Source organism: Coturnix japonica, chromosome 2 (genome assembly GCF_001577835.2).
Source record: "Coturnix japonica isolate 7356 chromosome 2, Coturnix japonica 2.1, whole genome shotgun sequence".
NCBI classification, from domain to species: Eukaryota; Metazoa; Chordata; class Aves; order Galliformes; family Phasianidae; genus Coturnix; species Coturnix japonica.
The window spans coordinates 117206991-117231626 of record NC_029517.1 but is presented as its reverse complement, the minus strand read 5'-3'; the positions used below and the strand labels follow the sequence as shown (position 1 = coordinate 117231626).

The window sequence follows — 24636 nt, the reverse complement described above, 5'->3', positions numbered from 1 at the left end:
ATAATTCAAGTGAATCCTCTTTCAGTTTAGAGATTCCATGGGATGCTTGGAGGGCAGTGTTACCAGCCCAGCTGCCAGCTAGTGGGAGAGGGAGAGAAGAACTTTCATGCCACCTGGATTCATCCATCCTGTCAGATCTGTAATGGTGGCAGGCAACACATGAGTTAGGCAACAAGAAGAGAAATGAGACCAAGGAAATAAATAAAGATACTTCAAGTCTTCTCTTTTGTAGAATAATGGAACAGGCTGGAATCCTTTATGTCTGAGAGGAAGCAATGGACATCTTAGTCTTAGGTTTTGAAGTGTGCAAAGTTGCCTTACTGGTATAGGAGTGAAGCAAAAATGCAGTGTGTTTTGTGAGCCTGGGTTCTTGTTTTTCAGGAGATTTACACATTTTTCTAAGACTGTAATGAATTTTGAAAAGTTGAAGTGCTAGAGATTAGTATGAACATACATTTTCATGTGGTCAGTATGGTCATTTAGATTAGATTTATTTTCTTAGCTTGAGGAGGATTTAAAATGCCACCCTTCCTGAGTTTTATGCATCCAATACTGAGTGATCATTAAGTGATCATTCAGGTGATGAAATTCAGCACAGTTTTTCTTACAGAGAAAAAAAAAAACCTACTAAAAGAAGAGCAAGATGCAAAGGGATTCTATTAAACATGTTATACTGGTGTCATTTCAATGTGTGGAGACTTCTCAAGCGACAAGAACTTATATAAACATCACCAGAGTATTAGCAATAGACAGATGCTTAAACATTGTCCAAGTCAGGGAGGACTGCATGTAGCATTATTTGTTTAGTGAGGTCAGTAAGCTGGTGCTGTCAATCATGATGCAACAACTGGATTGCCCATGACCATAGCATTCCTAAAGCACTCCTGTTTTCTTTCTTATATGCTGCTCCTAAGAAAACTTGTTTTTCTGCTGTTAATTTCACAGCTAGGAACAAAGTTTTATTATTTTCCTATTCCTGTATTTCCTGTTTTTCTACATGATTGGTTTGCATTTGTGTTTCTTTTATTTATTATTATTTTTTGCTTGGGATAGTGCTTTTGGTATTCTTGGTTTTGGCTTTATATCATTTGGTATTAAAGTCTATAGTGTGGAATTGCATATCTTACTTCCTCTGTTCAGTAAGTGGAGAGAAACAAACATTTGCAGAGAACAGTTTGGTTTTCCTGTCTGCTGATACTGAAAACTTCTTAGCCTCAACAAATGAAATTTCTTTCCAGTGACTCTAAGGGACTGGCTTTTGACACAACCCCTCCAGAGCAAGCTCACTACAGTTCTCCCAAACAAGGTGTAATGACCCTTCCCTTCGATCTGTGGTGTGTTGTTCCACTTGTTTTAAAGAAAATTTGCAATAAAGTCTAAAGTAAAAAATAAAATTATGTTTTTAAAATTGTAAACAAGGCAGATGGTCTGAAAACGAAGCTGGCAATATTGCTAGGCTGTTTTTTTCACCATCTTGATAACAATGGTGATGGTAATGTTGAATATCATAACATGTAATTATCAGTAGTAGAAAGGCAAAGGTTACATATTTTTGAAAACTGCCTCATATAAATTAATGATTGCTTTGATTTTGCCCAAGACACAGTCCCAAAGATCTGTAGTTGCACTGTGGTAGTTCAAGCACAATGTGCAATACGTTCGTAAAAACTAACTTTAGTTTCTAGTTCATTTTTTTTGGCTCACTTCATAGTCAGTGGAAGGAGCCTCACTCTCTGGGGAGTGATTAGGGAAACCTCAACTTATGTTTGGCTGTGAATTGGCCTTCCAGTCCCCACTGACTGTGAAGAGAGCCTGGGGAGAGCAGATTCTCTGAACTACCTTCAGGTGGTCTTGGCTATCCACACGTAAATACATGGACAAAACTCTGCAAGTGCTTGGAAGAAGTTGTGTGACCATTAAGTTATATGCTGAGAGTCAGGTTTTTCTCCCTTAATGTTGAGAGAGAGTTAATGTCTATTTTTATTTATTTATTTATTTGTTTTAAGATTAGTGTCATAATCTAACATAATTGGAGAGCAATTTGTTAATCCCCATGTAAGATAAGGTTTATTTCATTTTAATCTTAAGGTACAGGATAATGTGCTTTCTGGTAGATGTGTTGCTTTGTTTTCTAGTTCTGATCCTTTCTACATATGCCAATTTTTTTGTTAGATTTCAAATGCACACAGTACAGTACAGATCGGATTATATTACTACTAAACATAGCAAAACAATATATATAATCACAAATTTTGTCTTCATAACGTTAAATTTAGCAAATGTTCACTTCTATGCAGATAAACTTTTTTTTTTTTTTTTTTTTTTAAAGATTATATAGTTACCTCACTTATATATAAAACAAAAACATCATCTCCTTGGAGGCATATTGAATTAAGCCTTTAAATTTTCCAACGTAATTTTTCAGTAAAATATATACTAAAGTATTTTAAACAGGTAGGAGTGTCTGGATTAGTGCAATATAATGCACTGTGAGCAGAATGCTTTAGAATATCCTTCTTTTCAGTGTTAGCAATGGTGAAATGTCTGTCTTTGGATGTTTCAGCAAAGCACTTTTTTTAAAGATGAACATGCTAGAGCCTGAGTCCTCACTTTTAGCTCTGGACCCTGTTTTCTCTGAGAATCGCTCTTTGGAGGTTTAGTAAGAACACTTATTGAATAGTCCTTCCTAATAAAGGCTTATAGGTATGCTGCTCACTTTGGCAGAGTTGTGAGTCATTTTTAGATGGACTTGGAGCATCCTCATTCTGCAGATCAGGTTGCTGTTTGTGAGTCAGCAGAAATGAGTTGCTGATGACCAGCCATATGAAGAAGAACGCGGTTGTCAGTACCTGTGGTTCCTGGCATGCCCTGTGCCAGTGGAGGCATGGCACTTCCTCATCCTTCCTGCTGGGGAATCTCCTGCCTGGTCTCTGCAGCAGCAGCCGAGCTGCAGGTCTTCACCGCCACTCTGCTTGTGCCTGGGAGCATTAGGGTGGGAGCAGGCAAGTGCATCCCCAAAGAGCACCAATGGCCTTAGCAGTGCATGCTGAGTGCCTGGGGTGTCTGTGCATCAAAGCACGCAAGGAACTCCACTTGCTGTAAGGTAAGGAATTATTCTTTCCTTTAAGATTTTTTTTTTTTTTTTTCTCCCTTCATGATTATTCCCACAAACAGGCAAACAGTAAGACTGTATATATGAAGAAACAAGAAGGATTCTGTGCAAAAGCGATGTCTGCAAAAGCTAGCTGTAAAAACTTATATATGATCTTTATCATCACAATTTACTCTTAAAAATAAACTAAGAAGTATCTTATTATGCAATTTTTACCTATATACCTGATCTGCAGTGTCTAGGCACTAAGTAGATAAACTAAATAATTGCAATTACAGACACAGTAGAAGAAGTTAAGTAAATTTTGACACATCCGGAGCTCTTGCATAATGTCTGGTGATTCATGTAACTGTAAAGATACTACTTGGCAGAAAACCTCACCCTCATTTTAAGGTTTTAAAATCTGTGGTCAACCTAAACATTTTTGGAATGCAGTGCTCGTAAAAAATGGATACGGTACCTTAATTGCTGTAGCTATTTCTTGTCTTCTGTTGCTTGCGCCTTGGAAAATACACAGCAGGCTGCTTGCATGTTACTGTATTTTCTCCTCTAATTGTTTTATTTTCAGTGGTTTCACTAAGAATTCTCCTAAAAACCTGTGTCTTTTTATGGGACTCCAAAATCTCTGAGAAATCCAGCTCTGATTAGATTCTTCTTTTGTTTCTCATGCAGTTAATTACATTTCCTAAAAGGAGTCACAAATTAAATGTGAGGGATATCATTTTTGCCATTTACTCGTTGGAGTGCATTGCATATTTTGAAAATAATGGCTGTTACCTATTTTAAAAAGATTCAGTAAAGGAGCATGTCCTTTCCATCCTAACTGTGCAGTTATGTTTTGTGCATTCAGTGACCCAGTATTTTGTAGCATTTCCTATGAGCTATAAGAGAAAATGAACAGAGGCTAAATGCATGAGTCATTATTTGCTGAAAGGATCCTGTACTCTACTTTTTATTGTGCTTCTCAGAGTGAACATGTATGATTTTTGTTTTGCAGGGATTGAAGATTTTTGCTAGTGAATATCAGAATAAATGTGTAGTTGTCTTCTTTTGCTGTTCTTTCAACCGGAAAGTACAATGCAGTCCCAGCATGTACTCTCTAGTTCCGATAATGGCATGGAAAGTATGGAGCTTTAGAAAATAGCAACTAAATACTATGGCTATTTAAACAAAATGAAACAACAAACCACAAACCTTTCCCTTTCTCTGCAAAAACAACAACAACAACAACAACAAAAAAAACCCAACACAGTAAAGCCAACAACGAAATCCGCTAAGAAAAAATCCCACCAAGTTTAGCTTTTCCAAAAATACGGGAATTTAAAGAGTATAGAAACACTTTGATACTAAAGCTGCTACTTGGGTGATTATTTAATCAGAGAATGAATTTTGAAGAAGATAAAAAGCATTCTGTAACCTGCACAATAAAATCTTCAGTAAGGTAGTTACAATAAACTAGGTACTGCAGAGATAATCTTGATTCTGAATATTAGAAAAGTATAATTTATTCAGATTGTGGTATTTTTTCTACTTTATGCTGACTGTAGGAGAATATTTGCTCAGTGTCCTTGGTTTGTAAGAGATGCGCTATGCACTATAAAAACTATCATATTTAAAAACCTTTGGCTAAAAAATTCACTTAAATATGTTTTTCAATAGTGTAAACAGTGGTAAAAAATTCTGAGACTTTCTGAGCCAGTTCATGCTTCATGGCCATAATGAATTTTGGTAACTGAGAAACTTCCATATGTGTTCCTTTGGAAATGGGACAAATGTAGGTGTAGTTTTCCAAAAGGGACAGAGAGCATCTTTCCTTCTCTCCCCAGGTTTTGATCCCAGTCATGTTACACCTCACTTTGTTCCCATTAGGTCTTGACAAGAAAAGCAGTTGCATTTTTTTTTAACTACAAGCACGACATGTTTTAGCTTATCTTTCTTTATTTCAGAAGTATTTCAGAAATATTTGCAAATCATTTGCTGTTTCAGAAGCAATATAATCTGACATTCAGGAAAAGATTAAATTCTAAATGCATTTAACTAGCTGTGTTTGCTTTGATGTTCGTTATTGAAAACATACCAGAAATGTCTGTCTTACTGAACAGAGTGCAGTAAAACAGCAATATTTGGTTTTATGTAAAGGTTTAAACCTTGGTCTGTGTGAAGTGGGGCAATGAGTTCATAAACATGCTCAGTTTTGATGTTAGCTGTTTGAGCACTGTAAATTGGCTTGCAGTGAAACTGTCTCATGGCATTGTCAACATGACTGGTTAAAAGATTTGAAACTTTATTAAACTGATGGCATGGCTGAGCATCGTCTCAGCCAACTTTCATCCCACTGACAGGTCTCCTGACATATTTTGAAAATTGGCAGTATCTATTGGTCATGCTCAGAATTACAATTGAAGTTATGTCCGTCCCAGCCTCCTCACCAGCGCTTTGCTTGAGCCGCATAAAATAAAACCTGAAGTTACCTGTGTGTACAGGTAATTTTTTTGGACATTTTTTTGGTTTTCTTCTGAAAATACAGCTTAGTGTGAGACAGAGCAGTTAGATATCTCTTTTTTTTGAGGGTTTAGTTATCTGGTTTTCTTTTGCAGAATCTGGTTTTCTTTTGCAGATGCCATTTTGCTGTTAAGAGTGATTTTGATAAATGTCAAATTAAGCTTTCTTAAAAAGATGTAATCTTGCATTTGGCCCACGGCTTTGAGGGTTTTTTCATTTAACTGTCTTAATTTCTTCATTTAATTATAGCAACAGCACTGAGAAAATTAGAGGTTTCAGTGAAGACAACTAGAAAAAAATTATCCAGTGGTATGTGATGTAACTATATCCTGTTGTAGTTTTTCTTTTGAAAAATCCCATCCTTAAATCTAGTCGATATCTCTTGAATTCTTGAGGTACGACAGGATACGTAGACTTGATTTGATTATTTTGATTTTCAGAAGGCTTTGAAATTTAGCTTCTCCAAGTCCTGAGCGGGTAAGTTTTGTGTTGTTCACCATCTCTACTACCATTTGGGTAGTGTCAGGAAAATCATATAATGGTTTGCGTTGGAAAGGAGCTTTAAGATCATCTAGTTCCAACCCACTGCTTATTGGTGGGACTCCTCCCTCTAGACCAGGTTGCTCACAGCTCCATCCAGCCTGGGCTTAAGTACCTCAAAGGATGTGGCATCCACTAACTTGCTGGGCAACCTGTGGTGTGTCACCACCCTCACAGTAAAGAATTTCTTCCTAATATCTAGTCTGAATCTACCCTCTTCCAGCTTAAAGCCATTTCTTATTGAAGCAATGATAACAGGGTATAATGCAGTCATTGAAAACTGCTAGTGGTGTAGATTAGTTCTGTTACTGTGTAGGTGGATTAAAGCAAATTTTTATTAAAAAAAAAAAAAAGGAATTAAACAAAGAAAAAGTGGTCTTAACACAATACAATTTTTGTTTCAACTCTTCACTTTTTTGTTGTATAATCTATACCAAGTGTCCAGATTTGTTAGTGCCTCACCCTACTACAGTCTACTCTGTAGACAAAAAAAATGCATCATGCTGTTGCTTGGCTTTATTATTTTAAGAAAATGTTTATATAAACAAATTTTCACTTGAATTTCAGCAGTTCCAGCTACTGTTTGCCTGGGAGTTATGGAAAAGCTATAAATAGGTTTTAAATCCCCAGCAGCATTTCTACTTAGATATAAGTAATAAGAGGAAAGTAGCTTTTCTGGAGAAGAAAATCTCTCTAAAAGTAATGGGTTTGGACAAAGCCTTGAAATACAGACTCAGATGCTTGGTACTTTTGAGAATCTCATCCTCCTAGCTAGAGGAAATTTACTGATACCAGAGCCACTAAGTAGGTTTTCTAATGCAACTCATTTAGAATGGGTAGGAACTGTGCTCTGTATTTCTTGCTTCACTTTCCATTTTTTTCCCCAGTGGACTCTCATTTGTACTTGCAAAGAAGAATATCTCTTTCCTATGCCTCTCCATTCCCTCTTTTGCGGAAGGTGCAGAGAAATAACCTGGAGGTGGTTGTGATTTGGATGTGCAATATACCATCTATTGTATAACTGTTTGTCTGAAATTACTGGGAGTTCTGTCCTCCTTTCTCCTATACATTTGAATTGAAAATGAAGATTTCATCTTCACTGTGCACCTATTGCTTTTGTCACTAAATTTGTCAATAAAGTAACAAACTCAGAAGACTTAAATGTTAATTACAGTAAACATGTATTGGTGCTACCTGTTTTGTGACTTCCATGGTAGAGACCATGGGTAATGGGCATCAAAGCTTCTTATACAGCTTCAGCATCAGAAACTTTGCATAGCCTGCCACATCTTTAGCATTACCATCCTTGTGATTCTAACCTGGGCTTGTGTGTGTGCAAGGCTGTGTACCTTTTGCTCTGTAAACTGCAATATAACACAAGATAGTGTGTTATATCATTTCAATTGCAAAAGTAATTGTTAATAACTTCAGAGCAATTGTACCACTATTCTTCAGTGAGCTACTTACTGTAAGAAAAATTGGAGGGTCATTTTAAACAAAGAATTCTGTAACTCTTCTAATCAAACTACCTTTTTAAGTCTTGCTATTTGCTTTTTGTCCCCTTCTGTGACGTGGTTGTTTTAATTTTGTCTCCCATCACGATCTTGCATCATTACTTAAGAAAAGCCTCCATACATCTGGTTTTCATGAAGAAATACAGTTCAGCCCAAAGTCTGCTTTTTTATTGCCTACTTTCAATGGGATGTCATAAAAGATGACCTGAAAAAATACTGTGATCTCTGAGGAAAAAAAGCTCTGTAGATAAGTGCTTTTGAAATAAGTTTTATTGGAAGTTCTGATGCAAACTGCTCTAATGGAATAAGTCTGTTTTGCAATTGAACATAATTGCTGCACTGTGCCTGGAAGCTAAATGCTTCATGTTAGAAGACAGTGTAATATGTATGTCTTGGATCCCTGGTGTTGATAATGTTGTGATTTTGCTATTATTGCTAGATATTTTTGAGGGCAAGGAATATGAATATGTGCAGATTGACTAAAGTAGCTTTAAAAAAGACACCAAAAGAAAGCATGTCTATATCATAGAATGGCTTGGGTTGAAAAGGAACACAATGTTCATCTGGTTTCAATCCCCCTGCCATGGGCAGTGTTGCCAACCACCAGACCAGGCTGCCCAGACCCACATCCAGCCTGGCCTGGAATGCCTCCAGCGAGGAGTATCCAAAACCTCCTTGGGTAACCTGTTCCAGTGTTTCACCACTCTCTGTGTGAAAAACTCCCTCCTAATATCTAACCTAAACTCCCCCTGTCTCAGTTTAAAACCATTCCACCTTGTCTTATCACTATCCTCCCTTGTAAACAGCTGTTCCTCCTCCTGATTATATGCTCCCTTCAAGTACTAGAAGGCCACAATGAGGTCTCCCTGTGACCTTCTCATCTCCAAGCTGAACAAGCCCAGTTCCCTCAACCTTTCCTCACAGAAGAGGTGCTCCAGCCCTCTGATCATCTTAGTGGCCCTCCTCTGGATCCACTACAAGAGTTCCACATCCTTCCTGTACTGGGGGTCCCCAGCCCTGGATGCAGTACTGAAGATGGAGACTCACAAGAGCTGAGTAGAGGGGGACAATCACCTCCCTCTCCCTCCTGGCCACCGCTTTTTAAATGCAGCCCAGAACACAGTTGACCTTCCAGGCTGCAGGTGCACAATTGTGGCACCACCAGGACCAAGTCCTTCTCCACAGGGCTGCTCTCAAGGAGATCTTCCCCCAGTCTGTATAAATACCTGGGATTGTTCCAGCCTAAGTAGAAACCTTTGCATTTGGCCTTATTGGACCTCATTAGGTTTTCATGTGCCCACTTCTCCAGCCTGTCCAGGTCCCTCTGGATGGCATCTCTCACCTCCGGTGTATTGATGGTATCACTCAGCCTGGTTTCATCCACAAACGTGCTGAGGGTGCATTCAATGCCATTGTCTCTGTCACTGATGAAGATGTTGATGAGCACTGGTCCCAGGACGGAGTCTTGGGAAACAGCTCTTGTGTCAAACCTCCACCCAGACATAGAATATAAATATGTGAAATATAAGTATGCTACTTTTTACTTGCTCCTTTTTGTTATGCTTTTTGTGCTTGTTTTAACTTGTGTGTGTTTGTGTCCTGCTATCCTTCATTGTGAAAAAGGTAGTCCTTTTGTACAAAAGGTGTGGTTTCTCTATACCTTTGCTAGATTCTGTCTGAATAGGATTCTTTCCTTTATTTCCCAATGAACCAAAATGTTAATGGTGTTCATGTGCGCCATTTTGTATTACTGGCCTCAATATGCCAGTCAACTCTGGAATGTGTAAAGAAATGGAAAGCTCAGAAAATATGTACACAGAATGGAATTTTTGCAGTAAAACTGTTGTGCAGGTTTTGTTATTGGGACAAACCTATATTTGCTTTCCACTGGGCACCAAAACAAATAGGTTTAACCCATATATTAACATATCTAAGCTATTTATGTTTTGTTACACAACATGAAACACAGGCATAATTATTCTTAGGCAGCAGTTAGCTTGATAACAGAGGGAATCAGGAAAGGAAATCATGTTTGTGTTGTATCCCTCTTTAATAGCCACCTGGCTTAAGAAAGAAGTCCTTAGGACTAATTTTCTCATGACCTTTGGGAAGAAAAAAAACAATTAAATTGATGCTTGAGCTTGATCGTTGAATCAGATGTTAATACAGCTTTCCACGTCCCCATTAAAGTAACTTGTGGTCCTTTCAAAGCCATTCAGATTTGGCTTTTTAATTGGTCCTGCTCTGTTGTATTGGCTGTGACCTTACTTGTTAGCCATTCCATTTTGTGTGTGTGTGTGAGAGAGAGAGAACATCATCCCAAAGTCCTAGTGAGGCATCTTTGAGCTTTCAATAAACAATAAAACATGGAGGCTGATCCTCTTACTTGTTAGGGTCTATCAAGGAGATTGTTGGTATTTGAAGAGTTGATAAGTATATACATAGTAAGACCCCTGTTACCTCAAGTTCTTGATCTTTGACAAGTATGGGTTTCTGGAGTACAAAAATTATAATTTTTTAAAGAGATGAACAAAGGAATGTTGTAATCATCCTTAGACTACTGACGACATCCTTAACAACTGGACGACATAAGTTTCTCTGCTAACCTTCTCCTTTCTTTTGAGTTTGAATACAAGGAGATACCAAATGTTGTAGATGAGAAATACTGTCCTGTTCCAGAGCTGAAGGCTGTTTGTGGAAACATGCATTTTAAGAAGGAAGAATGAGGGGCCAAATCATTTGTAAATACAGAAAGTCAGGGGACAAAGTTTATCCGTAAACTAAAAAAAAAAAAAAAAAAGTTATTTTCAAAGCTTGAGAGTGGGAAACATCTTGAAAGGAAGAAACATCTTGGAAGGAGGAGTACTTCTGGGCATACACGTAGGCAGCTAAGTAGGACATCACAGTTTGTTCTTGTGTGGGTACTTAGCCCATACATATACTCAGCCATTGCCAGGTCCTGTATGCAGTGTTACAGCAAAGTAGAATACTCTTCTCATTTCCCATAAGCATCACTATTATAGGAAATGTAATTAAATTACAGAAACATAAATTAGTAATATCCTGGATTATATTTCATTTTGCCTGTCTTACCTAGCACCGATTTCTTTTAATTTGATTGATGTAGGTGTTTTGTGTGTTAGGTAATGCTCATTTTCAGCTTTGTCTTTTAATCAAGCTGTTACTAAGCTTGAATTTGATTATCCTGAGTACTACTTCATTAGATTTTGCATTTATCACCTTCATCATTTCTATGTGAGCTTCTTTGCCCCTCAAATCAACTATGATGGCAAGACATACAACATCCAAATAAAACAGTTAGTAAAAAACATTTCGTCCACTTTATTGAAATGCTTATGTCTGTATTTCTTTCTCCTGCATTTTAAGATAATGGCATATTAGTTCTGATCGGGTCCCTAATTCTTTTGCGTTATGTTTTAGTTTCTGTCTTAATCTCTCTGATAATATATAATTTGCATAAAACTCCAATAATCTCAGTGTTTAAATTACAATTTCTATTACAATGTTTAACCACTTTGTGATGAACAGATCCTGTGTCCCTCATAATCTGGAACTGAAACATTAGATCCAGATCCCTGTGTAAGTGAAAGACTTTTTTGATGCAGAATTTTTGAACACAGCACCCTCTGCAAATGGTGAGACAAAGTGATCCTACCAGTATTGGGATGACCTGACCTGAAACTGACTTTTGATTCAGTAGGTTTTTTCTTAAGGTAACTTGCTAAGAAAAAGGGAAAACAGAATTTCTTATTCATATTTATTCAGCTTAATAAGATCACTTCCATTCCAGTCTTTGCTGGTCGTAAGAAGATTCCAAGCATTTTGTTGGAGTCACCTTTGCCTATGAGCCTGTATCTTTGATCATTCTTGACAAACAGCTTTCAGAAAGTGTGGTAAAGTGTTGCATCTCTAAGCTAGGAATGTGTTTGCCATGTTAAGTTTTGTGTGTTGCAGAAATGTTTGTTATTCCCAATGACTTTAGATGTTTGACTTCCACTTCATATGTCCCTTGCAACAGTTTAAAAAAATTCCACTTGACATTCCCTTAAGCCAGTGCTTTAAAGTGGAGCTAGGGCAGAAGTGTGCATAGAGTAAGGCAGCTCTATTGCCAGTCAGAACTGAGTGGGTGAACCTAAGCTTGTCCCTAAGAAGGGATGTTGCATCCAGAGGAACTGCTCTTCTGATGTTAGTGCTGGTGCAGTCTCAGCTTGGTTATGTGAGATTCAGTGGAACAGTGTTGTCACAAAGCACAGAAGCAGTCATAGTGCAGAATAACAATCAGCAAGATAAAGCAGTAATGCAATAGAAAGCATTGGTAAGTGTTAATTTAAATGACTGAGAAAGAGAAAACAAGTCACAAAGGCCCTGTTTTTAAAAAGAAAATTGTACTTTTAGTAATGTATTTTTATAACATGGAATATCCTTTTGAAGTGAAAGTTGAAGTGTACACTTCTAATTAAACTGCTTTAATGCTTTTTCTTCTGATGTTACTAAACAGAACCTTTTCTTCATAAGCCTGGTATTTTATTAACATTGGTGCTTCTGGGGACACATGAAAGATAAAAGATCATTCATTTGTCTCTGTCTATTTGATTTTTGTTGTTGTTCATGCAGGCTTAGATTTCTCTTTCTTATTTGGATGAAACCAAATGGTTGTCACAATCTTCATTTTCAGGGTCAGCATATCTAATAAGTGTGAAATTCTGGAAGGTAGCAGATGCTTCTGTATCATTAGCGGTTTTCAGCCTTCAAGTTATTGATCAATAACTGCATTTGAGTCCTCCATTCAGAGATAGCATATAATGCATTATTGAAGGTATTTCTAAGATAGCGGAAAATGACAACAACAAAAATAGTCAGAAAATAAAATGTCTATCACCTCTAGATATTTTGCTGTCTACTTTTCACAAAACTAGTCTTTAGAAATCTGTTTTATGCTATGATGTACTGATGATGGCTATTTTGTCAAGATTTTATCTGTATTTTAAGTGTTTATATCTGCGGTGATTATCTCCTAATGTGGCTGTTATTGATTTATAAATCCAACTCAAAAGACCATTGCTTGTTTTGCCGTGGAACATCTGTAGGGAAGTGGGCAGATTTTAATGGATAGTTCAGAGGCCTTTGGGTTCTCCTGTTAATAGCATATCATCTATACAAATTTAAATAATGTAATCTTTTGCTTTAGGAAGTACCACCCTAATAATTAGGATAAATATTAGTGGAAATGTAATGAATGTGCATGTTAGAATATAAGAAGGCTTGCTTGGAAGAATAAGTAGAGATACACAGCATTGTGATCTTGATCATCATCACAGCAATAAAGAAATCTTCCTGGCATGAGAACCGTCTGTTGTGTTGCTGACTCGTGACAAAAAATACAATAGATCCCAACAGTTTGACAGTAACACTATTCAGGGCAATGAAGACTTCCCCAATCTCTAAAAGCTGTCATGAGTGTTTCCTCAAATGTTTAAGATCATCACTTTCCTTAATTGCACTTTTTTCCTGTCCTTTACTGTGTTCTCAAAGATGATAACTCTACTCAAGACTGACGTATGATGAGCACTTGATAATTTTGTGTAAAACGAGAACTGCTCCAAAATGAATGTTTCCTATTTTAATTATGTTGGCCCATGACATCAGATGTGGATGCTGTTAGTATGGCAGTAGAGGAATGAACCTTTCCACCAGTATCCCATTACGTGTTGCTGCCATGTGACAGATGGCAGCAGAGGGGCAGTCTGTCAAAAAGATGTCTAACATGGAAGTGCGGATGAAGTGAAGGTATTAAATTATTCTGTGTGGAAAAAATGGCTTCCATTGGTATTTACTGGTGCTTGCTGAATGCTGACGGAGACCAGACAGTGGATGTGAGCACAGTGAGGCCGTGAGTGGGGTGTTTCAGCAGTGGTAACAGCGGGTGACATTGGGTCACTTCTGCTGGTGCAGACGTTTATGAGCATGGTGTGCAGGCTCTCCTCCATTGCTAAAAAAAATGCATAGCTAATGGTGATTTCTGAGTTGAAGAACTGTGTTCTGTAGCTGAGGATTTGCTTTGTCAAATAGTGCTTTTGTGCTTTTTGCATCTATTGTAGTTTCCATGGAAATTAATAGGAGGCTTTACTTTCAAAGTGACATTTCAGAGCATATTGCTGTTGGTGAAGAAGCTCTAAGACTTGAACAATTCCCCTTCAGAGTCTTTCACCTGTTTGCCAAGTGAATCTGCACTTGGTATTTTTTGATCTTCTTTTTATTTATTCTCACACTTTTTCTCAGAATGCTTTGATGGAAGAAGTAACTAACATTTAGTCCAAAATCTTCTAGTATATATTCCTGATTGTTAGTTATAATCTTGTCATTTGTACTGTGACTTTGGAGGATCCTACAAAATTCCAGGTTGTTCGGTAGTGCATGTTATGTTGGTGACATGAACTGTAAAGGATGTACCAGAAGAGGTTTAGACTAGACATAAGATGGAACGTTTTCTCTCATAGAGTGGTCAGGCACTTGAGTGGCTGCCCAGGGAGGTGGTGGAGTTGCCGCCCTGCCAGTATTCAAGAGGTGTCTGGATAGGGAGCTATGAGATATGGTTTATTGTTTTGCTGTAGCCACAGTAATGGGAAGACAGTTGGACTAGATGATCTTGTAGGTAGGTCCTTTCCACCCTTGTGATTTTATGATTCTATTAATTGGTTGGAATGTTTGAATATAAACTGAGTAAAAAAGGCCATTCATTTATCCTGCAGACTATGTTTCAGTTCACTCCTTTAAAAGCATCTTTGCTTCTCATAGAACTTTTATGAAAGTGAAGTAATTGCATAATTGCATCTTTCAGTGAATTTACCTCATAGCTGATGTGTCTTCTGTGGTTCTACAAAGACTCTTAAACATTACTTTGCTTCCTGCTAGAAGTCCGTGTTTTCCTCTGTGTGTACTGTTGTCATCTCGATGGGATACCACCTTTCTATAGAGAAGTTGTGAGCAGCTACAGTTACCCTTTCAATTTCCAAGTGTTCTCCCCCACACAATTTCTGGAGTAGCCAGTGAATTTCCCTTTGGATTTTGGTGATGATCCTGAAAAAAATTTCTTTAGAAACCTTCATGTTGTTTAGAAACCTTCCACCTTTGTGGAAGACTATAAAATAAATACCTGTAAGAGGTGACTAGAAATGAAGATGGGATCATTTAGAGCTGATCTCAGCACTGCAGAGAAACAAAGTTACTCTTGCAGAAATACTCAACTCAGGGATCTCATGAGATTTCACTTATCCAGGCAGTTTTCCAGGCAGAAGCAGAAGCATAGTGGACTTCTCTTATCTGAGCTCCAGGGTCAGAGCTGGAAGAGCAGTCTGGGTGGCCGTGACTGCTCCACCTTCTATTTGGGCACATTTCAGCTCGCATAAGGACTATCGTTTGAAGGCTGCATTCTTAAACTGCTCAAAACTAGATGCAGTGATGTAGATATGAAGAGTACTATGATGCTCTGTGGTGGCTGAAGGGAGAACCTTGGTGTCAGAATGCGTTTCTAGGAGCAGCAACTCACTGGTCCTGTGTACCAGATGGAGGAAATCTAGGCTGATGCCACAGCTATACTTCTGTGTCATGCCACTTTAATGCCACATATTAAATTTATTGTAGTCAAATTTAATGGGGCAAGGTACTTTATATTAAACATATAACATATTTTTTAGCTGCTTTGCATAGATGAAAAGCACCTCGTGAAATTGTGGAAAGTTGTCTACTTATGATGATTTGATGCAAACAAAACCATCTCATTTGCTTTGTATTAGTTTCACATTCTCACTGTGTTTTGAAAGTGAGTTCTGATGTATGTTAGTAGAAACATTTAATCTGTTGTTTTCTACTTGCATCGTTTCTTGAGAATGGCATGTAAAAAATAAGAAAGTAGTTTCAGTTCTGCTGTAAGCTCAGCTCTTTAGACTGCAGTAGGTACCACAGCTGTTCTTTGACTGGCAGTTGAAAACTTTGTCAAAATCTGACTTATTATAAACTAAAAAAAAAAAAAGATATTACACAATTTCATGTAGGACTTTGTGACACAGGACACAGAATACTGGAACTGAACAATTTTTGAAATTTAAATGCTTTGACCAGCATGTGCATTTGTAGGCGATAGTACTGCAGCACGGCACTAATCAGCTAAGTACCGTAATCTTCCTTATAGGGTAAATTCTTGCTTGACCTCCAGCTATATACAGCACATGCTAACAGCATTAAACTATAACGCTCCTCTCATGCTCTCAATAGCTTCCCATTGGGTCAGCTCTCTAACTTGAATTGCTGTTTCATATGCTAGATTTTTATTTTTTTTTTCCCAGATGCCTTATATTTTGTAATTGCATTTTGGAGGGAGGGAAGGGTTTGTAAGTATATTTCTAAAGAGCTGTCTCAAAATTAAGAGACTTTTTATATGATTTTACTGAACCCAGAGGATTAAATGAAAGACCTAGCTGAGACAGAAATTGATGTATTCTTATGAACCCGAGGCTTCATCCTTCCCAGATGTGCAGTGGCTGATCAAAAGGTAAAGCAGGGAAGAAAGGTGCTGAATGTGTTGTATGAAAATGATGCAGAATGCTCAGTGTTTCTTGTTGTCTTGGGGATGATTAGGGAAATATTTTTATCAAAAGATGCTCATAGAAGGTACTGAAAAACAATTATGCTTCAGATATGTGAGAATGGTATCTTTAATAACATCTTACATTTTTAGATAATATTTTAAGTTGGATTATATTATCTGTGGTTTAGAAATATTCCTTGCAAAGTTAGATTTCTTCTCATAAAGATAGCATATGTGGCATTTTGGGTTTTACTTGTATTTTATACACTTTTGAGCCCATTTTTGTAACAGTTCCTTATGGTAGTAACTCTTTCTTCTTTAATATTTATGTGACCTACTATCCTTTTAACACCTCAGGTTTTAGAGTCATTTGAGTCCTGCTGCATGACCGCCGTTAATTGATTCCACCCTTCAGGATTGTTATTTCTTTGGTGTCAGTACTGACACAGATCGATCACTAGAATGTGTATTCTGTCTTATTACTCTAGAAAGAGATTTAACACTCTGAGCAATGTTTTTATGATTTGCTTTTTTAACAGAAAGATCTTACAGAAAATAGGTGAGGCATTCCTGTGGATGCATTCAATGGAGATCATTAGTAAAATACTAATTTTGAAAATGTTCAAAGGTAAAGTAAGGAAAAATCTCCTGATATTTTACCTGTTTGTAAAAGGAAAGCGTTCCCGAGTGTAGCTGAATGAACAGAAGATGCAAATACAGTTATTTTATTGCTCTGAAATCAAATCATCTGATGTAAGGGCTGCTGAAAAACTCTGTCATAATAAAGGAGAACAAACATGTTTCTACTGGTAGTTCCATTTTGCTCCCCATGACTTTCTCCATGTAATCAACGGCTGTGAAATAACCTTGTTACTTAAATATCAGTAGTTTAGCAAGGGATATTTATAATTGCTAGTTTTTTTCAGTGACTCCTCATTTTTTTCCATTAAAATCCTATTCACAGCAAACTGAAATTAGCCCTTCCAAGTTGCAGTGCTGATTTTTGTGCTGAATTGCTCGTATAGCAAATATGTGGTTCTGCAGTAATTGTTCTGTTTTATGTGTCTGTGCAATCATGTCAAGTTTAAAGCAAAGATGTTATCAGTCGTGAATTTCATTATGTTAATGATGTTGTTCCCTTTCATCCCTTCGATACCAGCCTGCAGTCTGGTGAACTTATGTTTTCTGATAAAATCTAATAGAGATTAACATCTGCAGTGTTACTCTCATGCTTCAGTAAATTTTATAGTCATCATTGTAAACGTAATTCATTATTGTTTGGAGATACTTTGCTGGAAGGTCTTTAGTGGTTCGTAATACGATTGCTATAAAACAGAATTTGTAAGGCATGGCTGAAATGAGAAATGAAGTAATGTCTCAGACAAACATTACTTAATGAATTGCTTAGACATCTGAGTGTTAAGTGTACTTGAGGGCAGCTTAAAAGTATGCTGGTCAAGAAATGCAATAAATACCTTTTTTATCAGAGTAGGCTGTTTAAATTATTTAACTTGAAAGTTGTTCACAGGTTGCATATCTTAAGGAAGGGGAAGAGACAGATCAGAAGATCAGTGTAGCTTAAATCTAGACAGCATAGAAGAACTGCAGAAAGAGATCTTGGTGGAAATGGGAACTACTTAGAAGTCAGAAAAAGCTGTTTTTTATTAAGCTGTAGCCTTAGCTGCTCTTAGAGTGTAAGCAGAATGATATCACATCAGTGTGACTCAGCAAAACCAGAACTGGAAATTCATATGCTGAGAGTGAGAAAAGAAGTTAAATCAATACCAGCTAGTCTCCTATGAACATCTCCAAAGTAAGGAAACATTTTGCAGATTCCTCAGCAGAGCAAAGGAAGCCTGGGGAAATCCTATCAGAAGAGGACCTGGCAGTGGAAGAACAGATCTGCCCCTGGGAATGGCAGGTGGATCATACTTGGGCAAGGGAGGTTTCCTGCACGCTCAGGAGTTTCCATGGCAAGGGGTGCACGGTGGGTGGTGGGGCCAGGCTGTGCTGGGTGCTGCAGCACCCATGGCTTCTCCTGCCTGCTGTGTGCTGGGCTGTCTGCTCTCCGAGGCCTGGAATGCCTTTGTTGAGGTATCTTAGAGGTAGTTAACAGTGAGAAATGGATTAGACACAGGCTGGTGAAGGTGAGTGAGAATTAGTGTGATCTAAAAATAACAACAGATTTTTAATAGCAGTCACTGACCGTAAGTTTTTGTGAGGACTGTACCTCCTGCCATGATTTAATAACACCGTTACAAATGTACACGTGCATTGCACAGCTGTGTTCACGGCAGGTATTTTTAAAATGAAAAAGAGTGCTAATGGTAGGGGGGGGGGGGGGGGGGGGCTGTGTGAGCAGTAAAGCACTGCAAGCTGTAGTGTCCTGCGGGGCAGCACTAGCCCTCTCCTGCTCACATGGTTCTGGCCCAGCAGTGTGTGGGTACTGCTGATTTGTTTCTGTTGGGTGGGATTGTATCTGCTGGCATTTGATACTGGTAGTGAAGTTAGATCTCTTCAGGAGGGAGTAAGTTAATAAAGAAGAAGGTATGTTTGTCCCAGTCAGCGTAGGCCAGGAATTACAGCAGTCCTTTTACCTGTCAGGCTGCTCCCTCTGAGGATCAAAGCTGCATTTCCAGAAGGTCCTTTTTCCTCTCTTGGCCCAGTAGTTGTCCCACACAGGGCACCTGCATAAGGCTGTTACTTCCTTGAAAGGTTTGGAGTGGGCTGATGGTTCAGCTTATCTTTACATTGCTGTCAGCCACAGTTGTTGTTCTATATTAACGTCTTGGCAGCAAAAGCAAGGAAAGGTAATGACTGCTTGTGGTAAGTGGTTGGAAAACATTTGTGTAAGAGGAATAAAAACACAGAGCTCTGCTGGCACAGCCTCCTCTCATTACATAGCTCATGCTAGGGCAAAAAAGTAAATTTTCTAGAAGTCTTGTAACAGTTCCAAAAAGTATGTTTTTCAGATAGAAGTACACTGGTATAAGTAGGAAGTACAAGCAGTGTTTTTACTTGTACAGAAATCCCATCTTTTTCACCCTTAGTCATTCCTCCCATGACACTTAAGCAGCAGTGTTTCCAGATATTTGTCCAATACTTTTTGCAATATTAGGAGGCCTATTTAAAGTCATCATGTGTATGTATATTTGTGTGTGCAGTTGAGGTTTAACAAAAGCAAATGTAGAGTCTTGCACATAGGGAGGAATAATTGCATGCAACAGTACAGGTTGGGGGATGACCTGCTGTAGAGGAGCTCTGCTGAGAGGGACCTGGGTGTCCTGGTGGATGATGACAGGTTAGCCATGAGCCAGCAGTGTGCCCTCATGGCCAAAAAGGCCAGTGGCATACTGGGTGCGTTAAAAAGAACATGGCCAGCAGGTCGAGGGAGGTGATCCTCCCCCTCCACTTTGCCCTGGTGAGACCTCATCTGGAGTATTGTGTCTAGTTCTGGGCTCCCCAGTACATAAAAAGTCAGGGATCTCTTGGAAAGAGTCCAGTGGAGGGCCACAAAGATGGTGAAGGGCCTGGAGCATCTCCCCTATGAAGAAAGGCTAAAACTGGTAGAAAAACTTGAGATAAGAAGACTGATAGGGGACCTGATCCAGGTCTATAAATATCTAAGGTGTGGGGGGCAAAGTGGAGAGACCAGGCTCTTTTCAGCAGTGTGTGGAGACAAGACAAGGGGAAATGGAACAGAAACTGGAGCATAGGAAGTTCTGCACAAATGTGTGCAAGAACATCTTTAGAGTGAGGGTGATGGAGCAATGGAACAGGCTGCCCAGGGGGGTTGTGGAGTCTCCTTCTCTGGAGATTCAAGTCCCGGCTGGACACCTACCTGTGCGAACTGGTGTAGGGAACCTGCTTTTGAAGGGGGGTTAGACTCGGTGATTTCTGGAGGTCTGTTCCAACCACTATGATTCAGTGATTCTGAGCATGTATATGTAATTTCCCAGGTGGTGCCAAACTAATTCTAGCTATACTGTTATTTATACTGCTTCAAGTATACATATGCATATATTTCATCCTGAAAGGCTTGTAGACTTTGCATACTTCAAATCATACATTAGATTTGTTAAACTGGATTGTGTGTTGTTTTGTATGTTACACAGTTCACTATGAACTTGATCTTCTAAACCATGCTTCTGAGGGTGGCACATTTTTGTTACAAGCATGGCAGAAATTTTCAGCAGTATCTGTAATTTGCAGTTGAAATATCTTAATTTGGGAAGTGGTATATTTTTCACTGACTGAAAACTGATTAACAGAAGGACATGTATCTTCCTTAAACTAAGTTTCTGCCTCTAATCTCTCTTGTTTTAATGAAAACTTTTATGTCTTTGGAAGCTCTATAATGCTGGCAGTTGTGTTGTCCTGCTTGTCTGTTCCTGTTGGCTGTTCTGGTTTTAGACTGGGGAAACTGTCTATGTCATATGAGAACGATTCAGCTTGACTCCCCAGTAGCATAGAGTTTTTCTTAAATGTGCAGAAGTTATGATTTGTGCTAGTACTAAACATGACAGTTTATTAAGACAGATAGGACATCTTAACTTCACAATAAGTAAATAGGCATCCAAGTGATGCTTATAGTACTTGTCATGCTTCATCTTCAGGAGTAGTTTCACTTCTGCAAGACTGAATTATTTTCCTCATTTGCAGTTGCCTTTATAAGGCTAAAGTTCTTTAATGTTTACTGGTCTGGTCTGGGTCCAAATCTTTCACGCATAGTTTAATGACCCAGTATGGTACCTAAGACAGGATGCCAACTGACCATTCACCCATTGCACTCTTCTCTCATACAGTTGTGGTTTTCCCTTGATCAGTTGAGACAGTCTTTCATTTTTGGCTGCATAGAGAGCATTTTCTCTCCTCGTACCTAGGCAGAGTCTTTTCTGCACACTTTTCTGGGCATCATGAGGGCCTGCTTTTCCTTCTCCCCTTCACTAAGATGGAGCCTTTCATTTCACAGGACAGCTGTGGCAACAGCAGGCTGTGTATTTGCTGTGCTTTCCCTAACCTTGACTCTGGGCAGGATCCCCATGTGACTTCCTGCAATCAGGATCAGTGGACGTTTGTGAGGGTTGTTAATTGCAAAGATAGAACAAAATGTAAGAGCAAATGACTGATAACATGATAATAATCTTTGCTCCAGTTTTTCACAGGTAACTCCTTCAGCTGAATCTGGGGTGCAGAGACCCAAGCTGGACAAATCTGGTGGTACTATTTTGAACATACATCATCCTTTTAGGATTAATTAAGGCATTGACTAAATTTCCAGTCTGTTTTTTTTTTTTTTTTTTTTTTTAAGAATCACTCCTCCTCATTTAATTGATCCATTCTATTCAAAAGGCAAACAATGGTATATTGAATGGAATGTATGTAATATTTTTTATATATTTGAGGTAGATTCCTTGTTAAGATATTGCTTACAATAAAATTGCATGCTTCGGTCAAATGTTTGTCAGTGATCAGGAAAGAATATCTGTTGATAATTCTTTTGTTTTGTTTTCCTTGGAATCCTCAGAAGTTGTCTGTGGCTAGATATGATCTGTGGCAAAAAGTGATACCGATGAAGTAGGGATGCGACAGCTTATTCTGTCAAGTCAGGTGGGAGTTTGAGGATCTTTGCTAAGCAGCTGCTGCCACTGGATCTTTATCCTCCTTTCTTCCCTTGGCATACATCATAATTTTGTGGGAAATGAAATGTATGTTTTTAAGCAGTAATGGATGCTAAAAGATCAAACTAATGTAGTGCTACATTTAGCCTTAACTTCTGTCTTGACTATACAGTCCTATGAAACAGAATTATACGGCCAAATGGTACCACTGTAGAAAGAGTATAAAAGTGTATAGAATCTCAGTACTTGTAAAGCAGTTAAGATAGTAAAATACTGTAAGTATTTGTATTCTGTATTTTATGATGCTGTATAAACATTTCTCCTGTAAAGCTGTTTTTTACTTTAACCATAAACATGTGGTCTTTATTTTAGTACAGGAATTGTGTGAGAACATTAATGAAGAAATGCAATGAATGGCTTTTTTCCCCATCAGATGATCTTTGTATCATTTAGTTGACATTAAATGTATATCTGTGCCACAGGAAATATTGACATGATTCTTATTTCTTGTCATGATTGTTTAGGAAAAGAAGCCCGTCAATATCAAGAGAACAGAACAGAAGATACGACCAAAGGGAAGAGAGAGACGAATATTCACAGTATGCTACATCAGACAGTGCGATGCCCAGGTCACCATCAGATTATTCCGATAGGCGGTCACAGCGTGGCCCTCAGTTATACGAAGAGCCTGAACTGGGTGATTATAGAGATTCCAACAGGAGGAGTCGCAGGCGTTCCAAGGAGTATCCGGTAGAAGAGGAGGATGCACAGAACAGGGAGGAATATGAAAGGCAGAGGAGAGAAGAGGAATATCAGGCACGATACAGAAGTGATCCTAATTTGGCTCGTTATCCGGTCAAGCCACAGCCATATGAGGAACAAATGCGTATCCATGCTGAAGTGTCCCGAGCACGTCACGAACGGAGACATAGTGATGTCTCATTGGCAAATACTGAGTTGGAGGATTCCCGGATATCTATGCTCAGGATGGAACGACCGTCAAGGCAAAGATCGGTGTCTGAGCGCAGAGCTGCCATGGAAAATCAACGTTCATACTCTATGGAAAGAACTCGAGAGGCTCAGGGACCAAGTCCCAATCGTCAGAGGACCACAAATCATAGCCCTCCTACACCTAGGAGGAGTCCAATTCCTCTGGAAAGACCAGACATGAGGCGCTCTGATTCATTAAGGAAACAACACCATTTGGATCCCAATTCTGCTGTACGGAAAACAAAACGTGAAAAGATGGAGACCATGTTACGGAATGATTCACTCAGCTCAGACCAGTCTGAATCTGTCAGACCTCCACCACCAAAGCCCCATAAAACAAAAAAGGGAGGTAAAATGCGCCAGGTTTCATTAAGTAGCTCAGAAGAAGAATTGGCATCTACTCCAGAGTACACGAGTTGTGATGATGTGGAGATTGAAAGTGAAAGCGTTAGTGAAAAAGGTAAGTTTTCTAATTTATTTACTAGTTAAATATATGGAATAAGGTTAGAGTTCCAGTCCATTAAGTTTATTTTACATGTTAGAATTGGTTGCAAAAACACATTTACAGCTCTTTGCATATGTCTTAAGTTTGTTTTGGCGGAGTTGAGTTTTTCTAATTTTTTTATTTACAAGGAAAAGAACATCCCAGCTCCTAGAAGTATTTGAATATATTTAAGGAAAATACTTGCCTATTGAAAAATCTGTTAATTACATCAATACAGTATCAAAGGCTGGGTTGTCATGTCGGGCCATAGTTTCATGCCCATTAATACCAGATTTGTGTACTCCTGAATCACATGAGTGCAAATTTGATCTGGATTAAATGTGGGTGCATGGCCACATTTCTCTTATATTAAGCTCTGCTTCATTTGCTGTAGTTATACTAGTTACATGTTGGCTGCTGTAGGTTATAAAGCATCTGACCCTTAAAAATAAGAGTGTAGTTTTTAAAGAAATTTGTAGTGACTGAGTTGATTTGTATAAATGGAGCCTCCATTTTGCTCTAGGACTATCGCACCTTTGGATTTTAGTGCATTTTAGTGTTTGTGGTTTACGCGTTTCTTCCCTGTCAGAAAGAAAATGTGAGATAAATTGAAATGATTTCCTACCAATCCAAAGATAATATGTGATTTAAATATGAAAGCAGTGTGGGCCATCAGTTTGAACTGAATCAAGTCAATATTAATTCACTTACCTTCATGTCTCCTCTTGGTCATTAAATATGTCAATTATAACTTGCTTTCAATTGAAATGATTCCCCTGCATGTATACGAATTCTCATGAATAGTTTGTGCCTCTTAATAGCAATGTTCATGGTATGAACAGGGAGAGAAAAGAACCTTTCAGAGTTCATCTGCTGCTGTGGGTTGGATTAGAAAATTTAATATTTGATGAAATTGACCGTAGGAAGCACAGTATATGAACTAATATAAAAACATATTAGGTGGGTTGCTCTGAAATTAATGCCTCCTATTTACTTCCATGGAAACTACAATGGTTGCAAGGAGCACAATAACCCTGTGTGATAGAGGAAGATTCTCAGCTACAAAACAATATAATTTTTTTAATGTAGTCACCACCATTAATTTTGCATTGTCACCAGAGATGAACAAAAGCCTGTATGCCATACTTGTAAAAATCTGCATGGCCATCTGGAGCATGGCTTTTCTATCATGTCACTGTTCCCTCTGCTGAAACATGCCATTCACTGCCTCCCTGTGCTCACATCCGCTATTTGGTCTCCATAAAATT

The 24636-nt window shown here is 38.4% G+C and overlaps 1 protein-coding gene across 50 annotated transcripts in view; it reads left to right on the top strand.

The window, feature by feature from the left end:
* The window catches only part of RIMS2 (regulating synaptic membrane exocytosis 2), a 409122-nt gene that overhangs the window by 163472 nt on the left and 221014 nt on the right, over window positions 1–24636 (top strand). For 49 of the 50 annotated variants that reach the window (XM_032442841.1, XM_032442835.1, XM_032442828.1 and 46 more), the window contains one exon: window positions 22419–23344. In XM_032442841.1, coding sequence (XP_032298732.1) covers window positions 22419–23344 — 926 coding nt within the window. Of the gene's footprint in view, window positions 1–3014; window positions 3104–22418; window positions 23345–24636 lie in introns of those variants that run through there. The other variant, XM_032442856.1, reaches the window with a different exon arrangement.